The sequence below is a fragment of the Manacus vitellinus genome, unplaced genomic scaffold (genome assembly GCF_001715985.3).
Source record: "Manacus vitellinus isolate BGI_N305 unplaced genomic scaffold, ASM171598v3 scaffold_22_pilon, whole genome shotgun sequence".
In the NCBI taxonomy this organism is placed as follows: domain Eukaryota; kingdom Metazoa; phylum Chordata; class Aves; order Passeriformes; family Pipridae; genus Manacus; species Manacus vitellinus.
In genome coordinates, this window is record NW_021939632.1 from 1,806,293 (window position 1) to 1,825,700 (window position 19,408).

A 19,408-nucleotide genomic window follows, 5' to 3' on the forward strand; every position below is an offset into this window, starting at 1 on the left:
AACATTCAAATATTTTTAATAAATTGTATTCAAAATCAGTGCAATGAGAAAGGGAAGAGTTCATTAATAATAGAATAATAATGAGTACAATGTTATAAGGAATATATATGAGATATAAATGGCTGTAACAGTATTATTCTCCCATAATCTGCCTCATGTACATACAATAAATGGTACTTTTTATTGTGATGCCTTTACCAGCAGTTAAGACTGGCTAACACAAGTTGTTTTCTGCTTAACGTTGTACATTCTCCCAGTCTGGCAATAAAAATGCGGCTTCTGGAGTAAGGGGATGTGTAATTTTGGACTCAATCAATAAAGCAAGTGCATGGGAAAGTCCTTGTGAGACCAGGTGCTCAGGACGGCCACAGCGGGGCTGGCAGCGTCAGGTGGGGACAAGGACTTTATCCCCCTGTCTGTGCTTGAATGTGTAACAGGGCTGTGGCACAGCCACACCAGTGCACCGAGCCCAGCTGGGAGCGTGACCGTGGTGCAAATACCCCAATGCGTATGGATCTTGTTTTAATTACAGAATCAATGAATGTTAAGGGGTTGAAAGGGGCCTTAAAGATCATCTAGTCCCAACCTCCTGCCATGGCCAGGGACACCTCCCACTAGACCAGGTTGCTCAAGGCTTTATCCAGCCTGGCCTTGAACACTGCTAGGGTTGGGGCATCCACAACCTCTCTAGGCAATCCGTGCCAGGGCCTCACCATCCTCGAAGTAATGAACTTCTCCCTAACATCTAACCTGAATTTGTCCTCTTTCACTTTGTACCCATTACTCCTTGTCCTATCACTACAGCTCCTGATGAACAGTCCCTCTCCAGCTTCCCAGTAGGCCCCCTTCAAATACTGGAAGATTGCTATGAGAGCTCCACACAACTTTCTCTTCTCCTGGCTGAACAGTCCCAACATCCCTGGCCTGTCATAGAATCACATAATATGCTGAGTTGGAGGTGACTCATCAGGATCATTGAGTCCAACTCCTGTCCCTGCACAGGACACCCCAAGAATCCCAGCATGTGCCTGGGAGCAATTTCCAAATGCTTCTTGAGCTCTTGTCAGGCTTGGTGCTGTGACCACGGGGAGCCTGTTCCAGTGCTCAGCCACCCTCTGGGTGAAAAGCCTTTTCCTGACATCCAACCCAAACCTCCCTTGGCTTCAGGCCATTCCCTCGGGTTCTGTCACTGGTCACCAGAGGGAAGAGATCAGCACCTGGCCCTCCACTTCCCTGGTGAGGATGTTGAAGACCACAAAGAGGGCTCCCCTCAGCCTCCTCTTCTCCAGGCTGAATAGACCAAGTGCCCTTAGCCGCTCCTCATACGGCTTCCCCTCAAGGCACTTCACCATCCTCGCTGCCCTCCTTTAGACGCTTAACAGCTTAATGTCTTTCTTATATTGCGGTGCTGAAACTGCACACAGCACTCAGGGTGAGGTGCTCCAGTCCTCTTGCGAACTGCGTGGCGCTGCTCTGGACTTGCTCCAACACCCCCAATTCTGGTCCCCAACGCGTTCCCGAGGCGGATGGGTGCCGTGCCGATGGAACCCGAGGCGGATGGGCGCCGTGCCGATGGAACCCGAGGCGGATGGGCGCCGTGCCGATGGATACCCGGGCAGACCCCGGGATTCTCTCTCTCCCGCCCGCCCGAGCCCAGCGCGCCCCAGGCCCGGCGGGCGCTGCGGAGGCTGCGCGGGGCGGGACTGGCGGAAGATGCGGAGGCCGAGTGTGAGTGCCGGGGCTGCGAGGGGCCGGGCCGGGGCCGCGGAGGGGGCGGACGCGCCGGGCCGGGCGGGTCAGCGGTGCCCCCGGCCGGTCCTGCCCCGTTGGGCCTCGGGACGGGGTGACGCCTGGGGGCGGCAGGCCGGACCGTGGCGGGGGCGAGGCGGGGACAGGCCGGCGGGGGCCGTTCCCCGGGCGGCAGCGGGACCCTGTGCCCCGCGGGCTGCCCCGGGCCCGCGGCCCTCCGCCGGCCCTGCTGAAGGGCCGGGCCGGGGCGAACCGGGCCGGGGGTGGCTCTGCCCAGGCTGGCAGGGCTCCCGCGGGTCCGGGGCTGAACCGCCGCGACCGAAGAAGGGGGTGGTTTGGTTTTGGCAGGCGACAGATGGTTTCTTGCCATCTCCTGCGCGGTGTTGCTTAAATAAATCTTCTCTTAGTCGGCCCCCGCAACGCCGCGCCGTGCCCGGTGTGTGTGTGCGGTGTCAGGAGTTGTGGATCTCTCCCGGTGCTCCCGGAGAGCCCCGGGGGGCACTTGCAGGACGGACCTTCTCAACAGGAGACAGTTAAGTGACTAAGTGTTTCCAAAATGTCTAAGGTGGTAATTTACTCCTTAAGTGTTTGTGCAACGCCAGACACCGTGTTTACGCCTTGCACGGTGTGTTGGAAGGAAGGCTTGGGAAGCGCAGCTGAGGCTCTGGCAGTGCCAAGCCTGTAGCTTTCAGTGTGGTGTTACAGTTGTGAATGAGCAGTCCCAAGAGACGCAGGCTCAGAAATGGTGTTGGTTCAATATGTGATCTATTCCCATCTGAGCGGAAACACTCAGTAAAAAATAAGTCTTAAAAGGAGACATTGTCTTCTCTGTCTGCAGGCGCAGTAGCCTCCCAGTCCAGGAGGAGGAGGTGATGTTGCCTTTAGAGATTTTAATTTCATTTTCATGAAAAGTGATGATACTAAATATCTTTGCTGAGCCAGAGCTGTCTGAGGCACTGAGGAATTTTTCATGAGAATTGGTCACCTTGCTCCATTCCCCTGTTGCTCTGTGGCATGCCAGAAGGCCGTAAGGTCAGTGGAAAATTTAGAAACTGGGATAAAACAAATAGAAATGATACGTGTGGGGTGAGAAACCACCAGGTGAAAACTACTGCTACTTTAGGACCTTGAACATCTACCAATGTGTACCCACTCGGGTGCCCTCGCTGTGGTCAGGCTGTTTACCTGGTAGTAAAAATCTGTTGCTGGTGCCTTGTATGACTTGCAGCTGCAGTGGTTGTATAAGAGCAGTGAATGATTTCCTTGAGTGGCAAAGTCCTCTGACGTTTTGCTAAGCCTTCACAATTAAATATATATTTGCTGAATGACAAATAAAAGGAAATTGGATAAATGCAGGTTTCCTAGTCTGAAACTGGTTTATGTGAGACTAAAATTGTACTTTTTTCAATCATCAGCATTTCTAGAAAAAAACCAATAACATTTGATTTGTGTTTACATCAGTATTGCTGTGCGGGACAGTTGGTGATTCTTAATTAGGTTGAAGATTCCTGTAGTTGAAGAATTACAAAAAGCAGAGTCTTGTTAGAGGGACATATCAAGAGATAGTATAAAAGGGGGAAATAATTGCTGTGGGGAAATTGTTAATAGATTTCATCAAAGACTGGAGGCTTGGGCCGATCTCTCTCAGTATTTGGGGGTTGGAACTAGGTGATCTTTAAGGTCTTCCAACCCAAAGCACTCTATGGTTCTATTTTAGTTGATGACATTGGTGCACAAAATAGGATGCAGTAATCTTGCTTGCTGAGGACCCAAAGCTGAGAACCGTTTGGAGGGCCAAAGAGGACTGGGAGATTGTGCAGGAAAAATGGAATGACGTTGAGTGTCAGAGTAAATAACACCTGAAATGCAGCATACAAGGTTTGGGGCTGGTAGCAGGGAACAAGGACTTCAGTAACATGAAAGAAGAGACACTGGAATGTACTAATGGATCATGGGACATGAGCAAACCACTTTATGACTGAAAAAAGAAACCATGATCCTGTGTGCTGCAAAACTGCTCGTTATAGAGAAATACATAGGTGTGAACTTTCTTGTACATCAGTTGTGGTCATGTATTTAAAAAAAGGGATGTGGAGGTTTCAGGAAATGCCAAAAGCTGTTGGGATGGAGAAGTAAGTACAGAGTCAGGGGTTTAACTTGTTTTCCTAGGCAAGCTAAAGCTTAGAAGGGACATAACAGTTTGAAAGCCCCCATTAGGCACAATATTCCTGCAGAGTTTGTAACTGGGACCTACAGCCTCCAATGCTATGTATTGAAAAGACTCATGTAAATTCTGAGAATTCCTGTGATCATCTGTTGGGCAAGCCCTCAGGGATACAGGGGAGACTCTCAGCTGAAATAGTGATGTATTTGTGATTCCATGCTTTCTTTCCTGGAGGCTAAACGTATTATCCAAGCTCCACTTATCCAAGCAACCGAGCCATGTCATCCGGAGGAGGGGAAAAAAATCTGGAGCACCTCCTTTTTGCTTGAGGGAAGTGTGTTGCAGTGCCAGTACCAGTGTGAGTCAGGAAGCAGACTGAGAAGCCAGACACCTTGTTTGTCCTCTGTCCCCCTAAGAGGTGCTCATTATTACAAATAATGTGGAGAATCAGCTGTGCAGAAGAGATCCTGTGTTCTCAGGAAGACACTGCTGCCTCCCCAGATTGCCAGTGGGAAGCTGCATGTGATCAGAACTTTTTTTTTTCCTTTTTTTTGTTGCCTGTTGGAACCTTTTCCATCTGATGGAGGATGCCATGGTGTGGCATTGCATCTTCTGTGCAGTTACCTGGAGTATCTTACGTAGCCTGGATGTTTTTAACTTCCCTTTCAGCTTTCAGTTAGCAAAACTGAATGCTGTGTCCTCTGCCCTGCTGCTGCATCTTCAGAGAGCTTCCTCTGGATCTGCTGGAGCCAGGGAGGAAGGGAGATGGATGTTCTGGTTTGGCTCCCCATGTGCCATAAATAAGAGTTAACAGAAGCCGCCACTGGCTGGCAGTTTCAAATTTAAAAACAATGTCAGGGCTTTTTTTCTGAAGTTCCAGGTGGCTAAGCTGTCGATCAAAATCGTTGTTATACATGAATGTGGCACTGAATTCATGTATAACAAGACTTTTGATGGACAGGTTTTTTTTAAAAAAGAGTGATTGGGATGGGAACTCTGCCATTCCTGTAGTGCCTGCAGTTACTCACGTAGGACGCTGCCGAGTGCACGGGCAGGCGGAGCTCCTTTTACCTTCACCCTCAGGTGCTTTTGTGCCTGATTACAGTTATGGTTTGAAATAATATATGGCAGTTTTCACCAAAAGTGTGTTACTTGGGCAAATATTTCTCTGTATTGCGGTTACTGCTCTGGTTTGCCAAGTTGTTTGCACTTACCAGGGGTTACAAAATGTGCTCGCTGCAGGATTGTTGAAATTCTGACTCCATCCTGAAAATTATTTTTCAGATTTCACTTTCCAGTTGAGAAATGTTTTCTGGCATCTCTTCAGGAAGAGAGATCTATGAACCTCTGTGGCTGACGTGGAATTAAGGGCTGTGTTTACTTGCTTCTGAATTACATAATCTCCAGTTGTTGCTTAAATGAGGGGAGAAAAACAATTTATTGTTACTACAAAGCAAGCCTTTCTTCCATCTGATACCAGTTTCATTTCTTCCCCTCCTGACTGTGGTTTCACATTCCTAGCTGTCCCATACCACGTGTTTCCTCCACTATCTCCTAATAGACAAAGCTATTTGTAAAACCTGTTTTCTTCGTAAGTTGTTTTTGCAGCTGTGGTTGTTTCTGCTCTCAAATGACTAATTGCCTCCTCAGAAAATTCAGAAAAAAATTCAATAGACATTTTTTTAACCCAATCTCCAAATAATTTAAGAGAAATATATGTAATGTTTCTTATATCTGCATTTTCACCCTTTTTTATTATTTTTCAGAGTTTGGGTGTCTCCAAATTGAAGAGTCAATGTACTGATTGCAAGTGAATCCTCCTCAGTCAACCTGTTGGATGCCTCTGAGAATATAAGAAGTCATGGCAGAAAATGATGCAATGCCAACCTTACCAAAAAAGTGTGGCCCATATATTTCATCTGTAACCAGTCATGGCATGAATTTGGTAATTCGTGGTATAGTGCTGTTTTTTATTGGCGTATTTCTTGCATTAGTATTAAACTTGCTTCAGATCCAGAGAAACGTTACTCTCTTCCCCCCTGACGTGATCACAAGCATCTTCTCCTCAGCTTGGTGGGTACCACCTTGCTGTGGCACAGCATCAGGTAAGTTCACTCATGTGTGTGTGCCTAGCATGGAGATGAAAAAGTGGAGAGGGAGGTAGATAGTTACAAAAAGCTATATAAGAGGTGGGGAAGGTACAAATTTCTCTTCCGTCGTCACTGCCCTTTTTGAGCTGTTACTGTCCTTTCTGATCTCCTCTGTGTGTACACAAATATGCATGTATCCAGAAATTGTTGTTCTGCAATTTTGTCTTATAGTACTGTTGTTAGCACAGCAGTTTTTCTGCTTTTTTTGCTGGGGTAGAGTGCAAGTTCAACAGACTTGAGAAGGTGGTGCCACATGTAACCTGGAGGCTGGATTACAGGAATGTGCTCTCAGACAGCCCTTGAAAATACCCCAACAGTGTCAGACTGTGCATCACACAGTGCCTTGTTTGAGCACAGCAAACTACCCTGAGCAGTACTCTGTTTTGTCGTCCGGCTTTCCATTTGCTCCTTGTTCCAGCTGGAGGTATGGCTTTAGCTCCATGGAGCTGGGAGCCCTGATGTGTCTCCAGAGCTTAGGGCAGGCAGGCAGCTTATAGTTGTAGAGGCACAGAGCAGAACAGAGCACCTCAGATGATGTGAACATGCTCCATTTCTCCCATGACCACGTAGGGAGTTGAGGTTTTTGTGTGTTTAACTAGTTTAAGTGAGATGTATATCCACCGTAGGTAGTAAGAAATATCCCCTTTCCCTCTTCTTTCAACTATCAAGGCATATTCTGTGTTACAAGCATGATAGGATTAGACTTTCTACTTGGCTCTGAAAATCACTGATCTGTGGGTCAGTTTCACGCTTTACTAAGGAAATATTCTTAGCAGCCAGTACTGGAGCATTCTGCTTTGGTGAAACTGTTAGTTGTAGGCAATATCTCCCTAGAAGTCAGTTTTAATAAGATTGAGAAGCTCGTGATTCTGGGTAGTAATGTGAGTCAATAAACTTGTTTTCAAGATGGCATCACTGTTTTGCTAATGGTAATATTTAAGCCTGTTTTTTTTCCTAGCTTTTTTTTAATACCTTCTTGAATTTACTACACCCCAGATATCATCGAGGAGCTTAATTTGAAATGAAACCCTCCAAACAGCTTGCTGAATACGTCAGTTGTGTTCTCCAGTGGAAATGCATTTGGCATATTATGGTGGCAGTTACGTACCTGCTTTATCTGCTAGTTGTCTTAGTCCTTTTCCTGTTATCTTGCCGAGATTGTTGATTATGTTTTGGTTCGTATTCTCTATTTGCTGCATTTTTCTTTCATGCTTTAAACTGACTGTCTTGACAAATATTTCTGATAAAGATTTGATCTTTTATATGTATGGAGTAATGGAGGTTGAAGTGACAGAATACCAGCCTGCAATAGCAGCAATGCACAAGGTTTGCAGTGTTTACTGAAGCGTTTGCACCAAAAACTGTTTGCATCAGGCTGCACTTTGTACTCTTTTGGGTAATCTGAGGACACTGCAGCTGTGAGTGGGAACTTGTGAAGGTTAGGTCTTGCCATCATCTCACAAGAAACTCGTGGGCCTCTCTGGATCTGGTGGGTTGGTGGTTTTGATGAAAAGACCGGATAAGGCTTGTAAATTGTAGTCAGTCACTTGCTAGGCAGTTGCACTACTTGATTTTAAGCCACCTGATTTAAAGATATTACAGACTTAATTGGCTTTTCCCAGCAGGAGTCACCCCTGTTGAGGTGTTCAGGTTCTTTTTTTTCATTATCAGTCTTCTCCATTTTCTTCCCTTATCTTCTCTGCTAGCATACATACAGGGAATCTCTGTGGTAAATACTGATAATTCACCCATTTTCTTACCATTTGTACGTGCACAGCCTTCCTGGAATTGGCGTGAACATTTCTCTGCAGTATGGTTTATTATTATAAACAGAATAAAGGTATTTTGCATATTTATAATCAGTGGTGATCGAGGCTGCATTCAGAGAAGTCCTTTCATCCATCACTGTTATTAGTCATGAGTTTGGCCCAAGGCCTTTGGCAAGAAAATTGCTCAGGGAGGTTTTTTTTTCCGCTCCAGCTTTACTGATGATTTATTTTCCCGAATCCTGGAGATCAGTTTCCTCTGTGGCAGAATAAAGAGCATTTGTGGTGTTACCCCCAGCAGTGTGCTGGACTGAGAGCACTGGAGTCTGTACTGATGCCTCAGACTCTGCCACGCTCCTACCACACCAGTGTAACATTATGCACCATTGTTAGTCCTCAGTGGGGTTGGTAACAGTCTTTTTAGCTGCAGTTGCAGTAGAGAACACGTTTATGAAGAAATACTGAAAGAGCATCACAATTCCCTGGGGCTGGAAGTCCTGTTTGTTTTCTGTATTCAACAGCTGCCATAGGCTCTTGGTTTTCTCTCTTCTGGGTGAGCTTGATAGTGAGCATTGAAGAAGAGAAAAACATTATCTAAACAAAACCTGCTTGTAACAACAACAAAAGAAAAAACAAAATACCACTCTCTGCCCGTACTGTGGTGTTTGTTTTGCAGTTATTTAAACATGTATGTTTGATATGTGGGGCTTTCAAAAGTGCCACCCTGCAGGTTATCACTGTTCTTCCCGAACTGCAATGCAGATTTTGGTGTGGGGGAGAGCTCTGTTATCCTCTGCCCCTAGTTCAAATTGTCTCTGTATTGCTCCTTCTGCCAGGTCACTGCTGCAGTGCTCGAAGATGCTGCTGAAGTTTTACAGGGCTTTTTTAAATAATGAAATTCTTTGAAATTCCTCTTTGTTTACAATGTATGTTTTTGTGCTATTTATCCTTGCAGGTCTGTTTTAGTAGTGATTATAATGGTCAAAGTCTGGATAGTCTTTATTTTAGTTAAATGTTGCAGTGCTTTAACTTCTGGGCCTTTTTTCTTTCCTGTCTCCACAGCTGTGATTGGGTTATTGTACCCCTGCATGGACAGACATCTGGGAGAGCCACATAAGTTCAAGAGAGAATGGTCCAGTGTAATGCGATGTGTAGCAGTCTTTGTGGGAATAAATCATGCCAGTGCTGTATCCTGTGTTCAGATGAAACTGGTGATAACAAATGGGTTTCCATGAAAAAAAAATCACAGTCACGTGAATTGTTAGTAAAGATATAACATGCAGAGTTTTTGCAAGGGACATGTAAAATATGTGTTAGTGTCAAACTGTTGTAGCAGTGTTGGAGGTTATAAGTCTCAGGTCTTTTTTTTTTTGAAAATATCTTTTCATTAGAAATGTCTCAGTATTAGGCTTTGTCTTACTTAGATTCTTTATTTTCTTTGAAAAATTAAAGTAAGTGTAGGAAAATATTCATGTGGTAGGTATTACAGAAAAGTGCTTTACGACATTCCAAGTTATGTCCTTTTAACACCACAGTAAGAGGTTGAATCCCAGTTTTGAGGTCATCAGTGAAGCACATGCACTTTGCAAAGAATGGGGAAAACTCAGGACAGGAATACGCAGGACTATACAACTCAAGGAAGCTTTGTTACCCCATTCTGCAAACAATGCCTTCCTTGATGCCAAGAGAGTAGTTCTCATTCCTGTGGTCATTCAGTAAGAGCAATTAGAAGTCAGTCAGCACGTGTTAGTACATTATACTCCTCCTAATTGTGTAGCTGCTCAGATACATCCTGGCACAAGTGAGCTCAAAGGTGTCCCCTCTGAAGCAGCTGGGGACGTACTGGGTGACAGGGTGCTATTCTCATGGACTGGTGCACCTTACTGGCAGTGCTGAGAGGTTTTCTGTAGTCATGTCTAGTGCATTCTCTGTCAGCTAAAGCCAGTATCTGTTTGTGAAAACTGGGGTCTTGTAGAGTAATCAGAAAGGAAGTTGATCATCTCTGAGATGCTTGTCTCCATCAGTGTCAGCTCCAACACAGTTCACAAAAACAGTACTAAGAAGTGCTGACCACCTGCTACTGTCTCCTCATTCCCAGGAAGAGGGCAAGTTAGGTGAAAGATGGGAAAGCAGGCTGAATTCCCACTGAGGTGGCTTGGCCGTCAGATGAGTTGTGTTGTTTTTTGGTGGTGTTCCACTGCTCTCCAGAATGGCCGGATGAGCTGGAGCTGCCAAGGCTCCGAGTCACTCCCACTGTCCCTCACAAGCCTCGCTCTCCTTGCCAAAGATGCACTAGTCTGGTGCTGTGGTTCTCACTGACCTGGCCTGTACCTGTTGGGTGAGCACATGCAACTTTGCTGCTTTTAAGAAATACAAGAGAGTTGGCACCACCTCTCTGCTTGGGTCTGGTTATTTACAGCAAACCTTCTGCAGATCTCTAACAGCTGTTACCCATATTTCAGGACGTCAGCAACATACTGTCTGTATTTCCTCCTTGACAACTCTCCAGTCTGCTTTCTCTTCAGCTATTGCCAATTCTGCACATTGCCATGTTTGGTGAGGGTTTTGGTCTTGTTTGATACTTTTTCTGATGCTGTTGATTTTTATCCTGTCATTATTTCAGTTAGTGAAGTTTCTTTCTCATTTCCTCTAGGTCTCTCTCCAGATTTTTGTGTGAAAACAGAGCAGTGTTTTTTATATTGTCATCCCATAAATTTGCTTTCAGGCTTATGAAATGTGACAGCCTCCTTTTTAATTATCTGTTTTGGACAGGAGTAGGGAGGATGGGTTAGTGTTTCCAAAACATTTTGAAGGATGTGAAACACTACAAAGATATCTGGAATGACTTCATGCTTCTGTCACAAAGCTGACTAAACTGACTTTCTATGTTGATTTATGTGAACACTTCCAGTAATATTTACATTTTATTTTATAAAAAACATTAACATTTTAATGTTGAGCTTTATGTAAAGTGTCATTTAAATAAACAAATTGCAATTAATTAAGAGTGATAAAAACCTCTTTTTTTGTAAATTCCTGTCACTTGGAGAAGTCTAATGCTAGATTTAAGTTTTCATATCTAGTGTAATAAAGGACGAGGTGAGGATGAGATGTTCTTACTCTTAACAGTAACGTGTGCATTGTGTGTCTTTATAAAATGCTTGCATTCTCTGGTAGGTTTAGAGTATCTTTGCTCTTGTACAGGGCCCAGACCCTAAAATCTGAAGAAGTGTCATAAGTTTTTAGTTTCCCAATATATTGACAACTTTTACAACGCTTATTTTCTCACGCCTGTAGCTGTGTGAGAGCTGGCACAGGTAATGCTGTATTTTTTTAGTAGTATTTTTTCTTTTGTGCCAAAATATGATAAACAGAATGAAAAAAATTACTTTACACTTGTATATGGTATTTCCAAACTTATCCTTAACAGCCAGCCCAGAAGGTGGATTTTGCCAACAATATCCAGCTGTCTCTGACATTAGCAGCACTGTCGATTGGACTGTGGTGGACATTTGATAGATCACGGAGTGGCTTTGGCCTTGGAGTGGGAATTGCTTTCCTGGCCACATTGGTATCACAGCTTCTTGTGTACAATGGAGTTTATCAGTAAGTATTTGCTCTCTTAAGATTAAACTATAGTATTCTGAACCTGTAACATAAAATCAGAATAACTGAAAGAGTATGATTTGATATGATTTCCAAAGCTGTCAGCACCTAATTTTGAGCACAGCATAAATTGGACTGTTTATGAAAGCTGTTATGTGTGTGAGAAATCTAGTTGGAAGTTACTAATTGAAATGAAATTAGTACCTTACCAATAATGTAACATGCTTTTTTCAGCTGAGTAGATGCTGCTATAATCAATAAGAAGCCTCCTTTGTTGTTTTCTGCAAGTAATTAGATTTCTATATGTATCTTTCTGAGTTGAAATGTCCTAATATAATTTGCCTTGTGGTTGGAGGACTCTCTGTATTGCACAGTGTTGAGCTCAAAAATGTGTGTTCTTTTCCAGATACACATCTCCAGATTTCCTCTATGTTCGTTCCTGGTTGCCATGTATATTTTTTGCTGGTGGAATAACTATGGGCAATATTGGCAGGCAGCTGGCAATGGTGAGTGTGGAGGAGAGGGTTGATTGTCTTCTAGTAAAATTCTAAATGTCCGTGTCATTTCTTCCTCCATATGTACCAACCAGCTATTTGACTCGTGGGTGTGCAGTAAGGTACAAATCAGTAATCATTGCTTTTCCTGTTGTTCAAAGCACAGCCTATGCTTTGCTCTGCACACTCTGTTACATACTTTTAGGTCCTGAAAGGACCAGGAGCTAAATAAGAGCTGCTGTGTTAGGGGAAAAGTCAGGCCATCCCCCAAATCTGACCTGTTCTATCTGCTGCTCAGGGAGACAGAAATTGCAGCCACCAGTGTGTGCACAGAACCTGGGAAACCAAAGTCATGTGGGTGAAGTTTAAGAAGAGCTGTTTTATTACCCATTTTGTAGAAAAGTCACTCTCATAAGTCTTTTTCATGATTTATGTAAATTAATATTGTTTTGTCAACTTCTGTTTTTCAGTATGAATGCAAAGTCATTGCAGAGAAGTCTCACGAGGACTGAGAGGAAACAATATGCACCGTTTAAACAGGAAATTTTCTGACAAATGACTGTTGGAGGAGCATAAGGAACACTTGACTATGAAATTGCCAAAATGCAATTTTTTTCCCTTGAGTGGTATACTTTACTGCAATCTGTGATTGCTGCTTCTATAGAAACCTTGATGTCTGATTTTGATTACTGTGAAGTTATAATAGTATGCAATACATTTGACAATATTGGTTCAATTATAGGATTCTTTTTTTTCCAAATCTAAACAGTTTACCATAAATTCCTGTTTGTCCATAATGTTGCAGTGCCAAACTGAACCTTTGCACTATGTTTCTGTAGCTGAAACTTCTTGCTTCACTTTATCTTGAAAGTTTTGAGGAATATATTCTAAACAGCTAGTGAAAGAAAGGGGGTTCAAATTTCGGAATGAAGATCTCTTTCCATGATGATAACCCATAATATCTGTATGAAATTTATGGATTACAGGTGAGCTTTGATGCAATAAGTAACTGATTTATGCCTGTTAACACAGTGTATCATTCTTCTTACGCACAGGTGAGGAAACAATACAGGTTATGTGGGTTATTGCTGTAGCATTTCATTGGTCTGTGGTATGTGCCCAATATCACAGAATACAGAAATGGAAACTGAATCTAGAAATTACTTGCTATTTTTCCCCTGGTACAACCAGTATACATGTTTGTGTATGAATTTATTGTCACATGTGGACAGATTTTGAAACTACCCGTGTGCACAACGTGATACAGTTTGGGTTATTCTTGTACAATCCTTTAAGCTGATTTGTGTGGTTAGGAAAAAAAAATCTTAGGGAGTTTTTATTGCAAAATTTAATTCTGCTGAAGTAAATCAGCCACTGCCATATAGTGTCATAAACCCCTCCATTACCAATGTTACTCTTGATAGTCCTTGCCGACCACCTGCTCTGTTGGCAGGGAGCAGCAGGAGGAGGCCAGGCTGTATTTTAGGTGCCGATGTAGCTCTTGTTTCTGTGACTGTGTCCAGACAACCATAAATGCATTTGTTCTTACAGCAGTTTTCTGGGGCAGAAAAATGTTTTACCCCTGTTTTACAGGTGCCCGTGCACAGAAAGCTTGGCAGGACAGCAAGCTGAAATAGGCTGGGTGCTAATCAATTCCCTTCTTAAGAAGGATTTCAGTTTGTGACCCATATTTGGGGGCATAAGTGGAATTTCCTCTTGGCTTTGCAGCTCCCTTTTAAGATCATGAGATAAAAGAACTTGTGCAACAAGGCAGAAAGCAGACTTCAAGAGGACACTGCTAACCTGTGCTTACAGTGAATTTGGCATGGGATGTCTCCACTTTGTTTTCCTCTTCTATCTTTCTTGATGATGTTTTAATGTATTTGTTTTCCTTTTTTGTCTTGAAGTACTGTTTTTTAAGTCTTCCATGAAAGGTTTATAAGACATGTTACAGTCACCTAGGGAGGCTGGAGTTGGTCCAAAGAACACATAGATGTTTAGACAAGTTTTTATTAACGTGTGAATGTGTTGTACATGAAGCCTGTACACGAAGCTTGAACTAGGCAACTCTTTTTCAGTCTTATCTGCTTACCTCCAAGTCTGAAAGGTATGGAATGGAGCGATCACGGAAGGAAACTTTATTGAATGGGGAATTGTAAATGTGAAAAACAAGTGTGGTATAAAGAGCTTGGTTCTGCAGCTCCACAAAGTATCATCAGCTTGTCATGGTTCCGTGGCAGTTCAGCACCAACAGCACATGGTCATGGGATAATGTTTCAGGAAAGCACGTACAGAGGTGCTCTGCTTTAAGCAGAGGTAGAACATGTTTAAGTAGATCCCTGACTAGAGATTTTCTCTTACCAAACCATATGGCAATAAGAAGCATTTTATTAATAAAACCAGGAAACTGGGTACAAATGACGGGTGAGTTTCTTTAGGTATGCTCTGGTGATTCGCTGAAGAAGCTGTTGGGTCTCTCACAGTATTTCACCTCATCCACCTTCTTTGCTTCAACAAATGCCTTCAGCTTGGTGGGCCCGTGCAGCATGGTGGGCAGCATGATTGGGCAGCATGAGTGGCATAAAAATTCAGATATTTCTTATCCTAACTGTAGAGAACACATGGTACCTCAGTAGCCAGTGTGCTGACTTGGTAAACAATGTAGTTTCATCATGACCAGTGAGTGTGTACAACTGGAGATGAGTCGCTTTTGTTATTCCCTTGGTGGTAGAACTGCTATTACCTGCCAGTCTTGATACTTAGACAGAAGCAGCCTTGTGTATGTTAAAATGTGCAGTATGTGAGAAGTGGTTATTGTGCTTCTGTGGCACCCACTTTACGGCACTTTGCACTCAGATTCAGCTAAACCTGGTTAGACTGTGCTGTCTGCTAACGTTTAAATTTCATTTTGGAAATTTTAAGCATGTTGTGCAAAGGCAGCAATCATCCAAAATAAATTTGGGTGGAGTCCTTTATTATATGTCTTACTGTTTTTATTCTTATTTGACTAACATCAATACAGGATCACGTTGTGGGTGTCCTGTTGTTTCAAACTGCGCTGTAATTTTGTGGCTGATGTGTTCAAACCCTGGAAAAGGTTCATGATGAAAATGCTGACGACCTTAACTTTAGTGGTGGGAACATGCTGCTACTGTATAGCATGTCATTTTAACATTATAACATTATAACATTAGACTCTTAAAAATGTTGTTCAGTAGAGAATGAATAAGCTATATTTTCTATACAACTTTATAAGCACTATAACCTCTTCACCAATTAAGCATTGTGAAGTCTATGCTGTTTAAACTGGCAAATTGCCGATAAAAGCAAAATGTGCATTAAATACAATTCCAACCTTGATTGATAGGCTTCTTCTTCCTTTAAGAAATTACACTGATTTTTAAAATACACTGAGTTGCCTTCTATCAGCAATCTCTTAATAATTTTGACCATTTTCCTGGCATATTGGTTGCACACTTGCCTAGAAATACTGAAAAAGAAGCGGGCAAGATCAAATCGGCCATGATTCTATCTTAATTAGCATGCTGAGCAGCCTTGGAAAATCTGCCCTTTTGAATCTGCAGTGGGAATAAGTCAGATAACTCCCCTTGCAATACAGAAAATAGAGATTTAGATATAAATAGCTGCTATGAATATGAAAAAACCCCACCCACAAATGACAGAGAAACTCTTTAATATATTTGTGTTTATTAATGTTCCGGTCTGGATATGAAGTGAATGTTATTCTGCTATTCACAGACTCAATTCATTATGCCTATTGCTCTCTCTCAAAAAAGATGTGACCAATAGAGGTTTGGAAATGTGTAATGGAAAAGTGTCCAGGCAGAGGTGAATAAGGGGTGGGAAGAGAAGTTCGTGGAGGTTTGAGATGCAGTCCCACAGCAGGACAGAACCACAACTGAAAGTTGGAAGGAGTGCAGTGAGTAAATGGAAAAATCCCCTGTTTGTGTTGGCAGCCTGTGACCCAAAATTCCTAACTCATGTCAAAATGCAGCATCTTGGGCGTGCCAAGTGTCTGACCAGGCAAATTACAGCCAGGGATAGAAATAACCATAATTTTGGATAGTAAGCACTAAGATCAACCAAAAGCACACAAGCAAAGGTGTTTTGCTGGAAACTTAACCTCTCCCTTTCATCTGCAGCCTCTCCATGAGGAATGGAAACTCCCGGTCCTTCCAGCCTAAGGGTATCAAAAGGAAAGTTGCCTATTTTGGGGAGAATATTCCACCTGCTGAGCTGCCAGGCTCTCACAAAACGCATCTTGTGCCGCTTTATAACGCAGCTGCCCTAAGCAGTCAGGAGGAGAGTAAATAAAGAAACTTTTCCTCTGTATCTTCTGTACTTCACTGCTGCCATCTGGCTGGGAGCTGCCATGGGGACCTGTGGGCATACACCAGTCTTCCCTCTTTATCCTTCCCGGTATGTAAGGAAGGAACATAATTTCACCAGCCGCATCACCCCGGACGTTTTGCATATGCTTTTTACATTTTGTAACAGTGTTACCAATGATTCCAATATAACCTGTGGAAATGATGTTAAATATCAAATGCAATGCTTATGAAAATACGAGCACAGCTGGGCAGAGGGAACGCATGTCTTGCCGTGGGGAATAGCGATCCAATGCTGTTAGTTTTGATGCCAGTACTAAATGCAAAGCATGAGTAATTTTGCAGCTTAATGTTCAGCACTAAACAGTAAATGAAAGGTCAGTCCAACATGTTAAGTGTCATGGAATAGTAAACACTCCTTTAATTGCTTCAGGCAGCCAGCTCGGATTTTTGGTATCTGTTGTCATGTTTTGAGCGGCATGGTCCAGAGCCTTGTCCTGATTGCCTCCCCCCAGCCAAATGACAAAGCCTCAAATTAAAGGATAAACTTTATGCCTGGGCTTTTCAGGCAGCATACTGGGACTTTCATACTGTGCTTTGAATGTTTAAAAACCATGCTGGTGAAGAGGTAGGGGTCATTTCTTGATCTGATTGAGCCAAAATCCAGGTTGAAATGTAGGTTGGCATTTTCTTGAGGCTTTCCTTTCTTGCTCCTCAGTTCTGAAGCGCAGAAGTTCAGTAGCTCCTGTTATACTTTTTCACACTTTGTTTTTTTAGCCTGTCCAGCACTATAGCAGATAGGAAGTAATATATAGGAATACAGATGGAAAGGGCAGCTACTAATTTTCCCAAGGCCAAGCCAGGTGAGAGCTCTGTGTCCAGTGTGCCCTGCACATCCATGTCAGATGCACAACCTGCAGTGTTCCCAGATCAAGGTTCATAGGATTCTTTTTCTGTAGAGACAGCAGTTCTGCCTTGTACTTTGCACTTAAAAACTTCTATGCAGGAGGTGACCTGTTGTACTCTAGTTCTGCAGGGATATGTGCACACATTGCAGAGCATTTGCAGTGGCGAGGGCCACAGGTGTAGCCATAACACTTGTTTTTTATGTCTTTCTGGTAGAAATCCTGAAATTGTGCCTTGTAAGCAAATATGGCAAAGTATTTGTTGAAAGAAAAATCTGTATTTATAAATACGTTGCTATCTGAATTCACAATGTAATTTTGCTGGTTTTGTTCTCAGTTTAGTGGCCTTGTAACTAACATTTAGGTATTTAATACTTTTTTGGTAATCAAATCTCAAAGCAAGATTTATTTTATGCAGTTAGTCAAGGAAAATATGTGAACTAAAAAGAAAGCTGTGAGGAACAGGGCTGCAACTTAATTTACCAGAGAGAAATTATGCAAGGAGAACCTCCAGCATTTTCCATAATGTTGCAAGAAAGAAAAGGGCAATAAATGATCATTCTGATTGCACCATGGGTTTCAAAACAAGGGTAAGGGGAGTCTCACAGATGCATTTGTATTGACTTGTTCTGATCTCAGCTGTTCTCCAAAGGCATCACTTAATTGGCTATGATCAGCAGAATGTGTTTTGGCTTGTCTGTTTTCCTCTACCCCAGTTGTGCCAGTTGTTTCGTCAGTGACTAAGGATGCCTGGGGTAAGCCTAGCTATGCCACCAGAGAATTCTTGGAAATATGGCTTTAGCAACTCCTTGCTGAGATTGACACAGTCCTTTTGAACTCTGTGAGAAACTGGTGGTCTGGCCCAGGGCAGTGGTTGGTAATGGTGAGGTAAAGTGAGGGATGTGAGTCCATGGTGTTCAGGTGGGGTGAAAGGATGCCCAGTGTCTATAAGGACATTAAGTACATGTGCCACTTGCAAGTTCCCATGAAGAGCAAAGTTGCCCTGTTCTACAGACCATCATTTCTTGTCTTGAGTGGTGACATGCCAACCGTGCACCCAAGAATGTGCTTTTTTCCCTCCTCTTTACTCTTCCTTTGCACAAATACATAGGACCTTGAGCTAAGGACAGTTAATCCTGTTCTTGGAGCCAGGACTATGTATAGGCTGGGTCAGCACTGAAAGACTCCACTGTTTATTTTTAAAAACAAATGCTTGTTCTGTGCTGCATGTCAAGTGCAATCATTGCTGAATGAACTGACATGCAAAGCCAAGTTCTCAGCCGAACTGGCATAACTCCATCGATTTCAGTGGATATGCGGCTTTTCATGCTGGTTGGGAATTTGGCCCACTGTGTTTGAAATGGGTGAAATTGTTTAGACCTCACTTGTTTTCTAATGTGATACAGGTCAAAAAAATTCCTACATTGTGCAACAAGTAAGAGCAGCACACTGCACATTTTGCCTTTCCTTCCTCTCTTTAAGCACTGATAGAAACTGTCATCATCCCCTGTGATTTGCAATGTGTGCTTTTTATATGAGGTATCAGCTCTTCAGAAGAATCAGATCTGGCAGAGCAGATTAATAATGATGCAGATACAAAATGTTGGCCGCCAATGAGCTTGTTGTCATAAATGCTTGCCATGATCTTGCTTTTTTTTTTTTGTCCAGCATTTTGCTTATAGGAAATTCAGCTGAGGCTTTGTGTTGGACCTGTGCCTGCTCTGATTAAACTGGGGAGAGAGAAATAATACTGCTTTGTGTGGTTTCAGACTCCTCTTACCAACCAGTTTCCTCAAATCAGTGTATCAAGTGAAAATGCAACTGGAATAGTGGCTTGAAGAAGATGAATTGAAAGATCCTGAAGACTGATGTTTCAAGGACATGAATCGATGAAGTGATGTGTCCACTGCAACAATAGGTGGCATTAGAAATGTTAGACATGTAGTATTACGTAAGTAATAAATGTAGAAATGCAGTGTAAAGAAATAATGAAGCTGGTAGAAAGGGAGATATATATCTGTTCCCTGGAAATGGGTTTTTTTCCATGTTTGTTCTGCAGACTTTGATCATTGCACTGGTGGTCCAGGGCATGAACTTCGGGACAGTGGAGAGCAGCAAGATGGGGGGTCACTTGATAAGTTGGCTGGATACAAAAGGGAATTCTGTTGAGATGTCAGGTCAAAATGTCCAGTGCCAAGACAAATACCAGTGTTATTCGTACAGTT

General features: G+C 43.0%; 2 protein-coding genes across 3 annotated transcripts in view; one reads left to right on the forward strand and one right to left on the reverse strand.

The window, feature by feature from the left end:
- The window catches only part of CCDC93 (coiled-coil domain containing 93), a 76,762-nt gene extending 75,410 nt beyond the window's left edge, over nt 1–1,352 (reverse strand). Inside the window, exon 1 of the mRNA XM_029959884.1 lies at nt 1,218–1,352. Coding sequence (XP_029815744.1) covers nt 1,218–1,352 — 135 coding nt within the window. The remainder of the gene's footprint in view (nt 1–1,217) is intronic.
- A 275-nt stretch (nt 1,353–1,627) lies between these two features.
- INSIG2 (insulin induced gene 2) lies at nt 1,628–15,289 on the forward strand. 2 transcript variants are annotated; one of them, XM_029959829.1, is made up of 6 exons: nt 1,628–1,726; nt 5,680–6,018; nt 8,892–9,016; nt 11,269–11,435; nt 11,842–11,941; nt 12,400–15,289. In XM_029959829.1, the coding sequence occupies exons 2-6, from the start codon at nt 5,775–5,777 to the stop codon at nt 12,439–12,441; spliced, it is 678 nt and encodes a 225-aa protein (XP_029815689.1). In that variant the 5' UTR covers nt 1,628–1,726; nt 5,680–5,774; the 3' UTR covers nt 12,442–15,289. The 2 variants fall into 2 exon arrangements, with proteins under 2 accessions (XP_029815689.1, XP_008921203.1); XM_008922955.3 differs by lacking the exon at nt 1,628–1,726 and adding an exon at nt 2,588–2,781.
- The last annotated feature ends 4,119 nt before the right edge of the window (nt 15,290–19,408 follow it).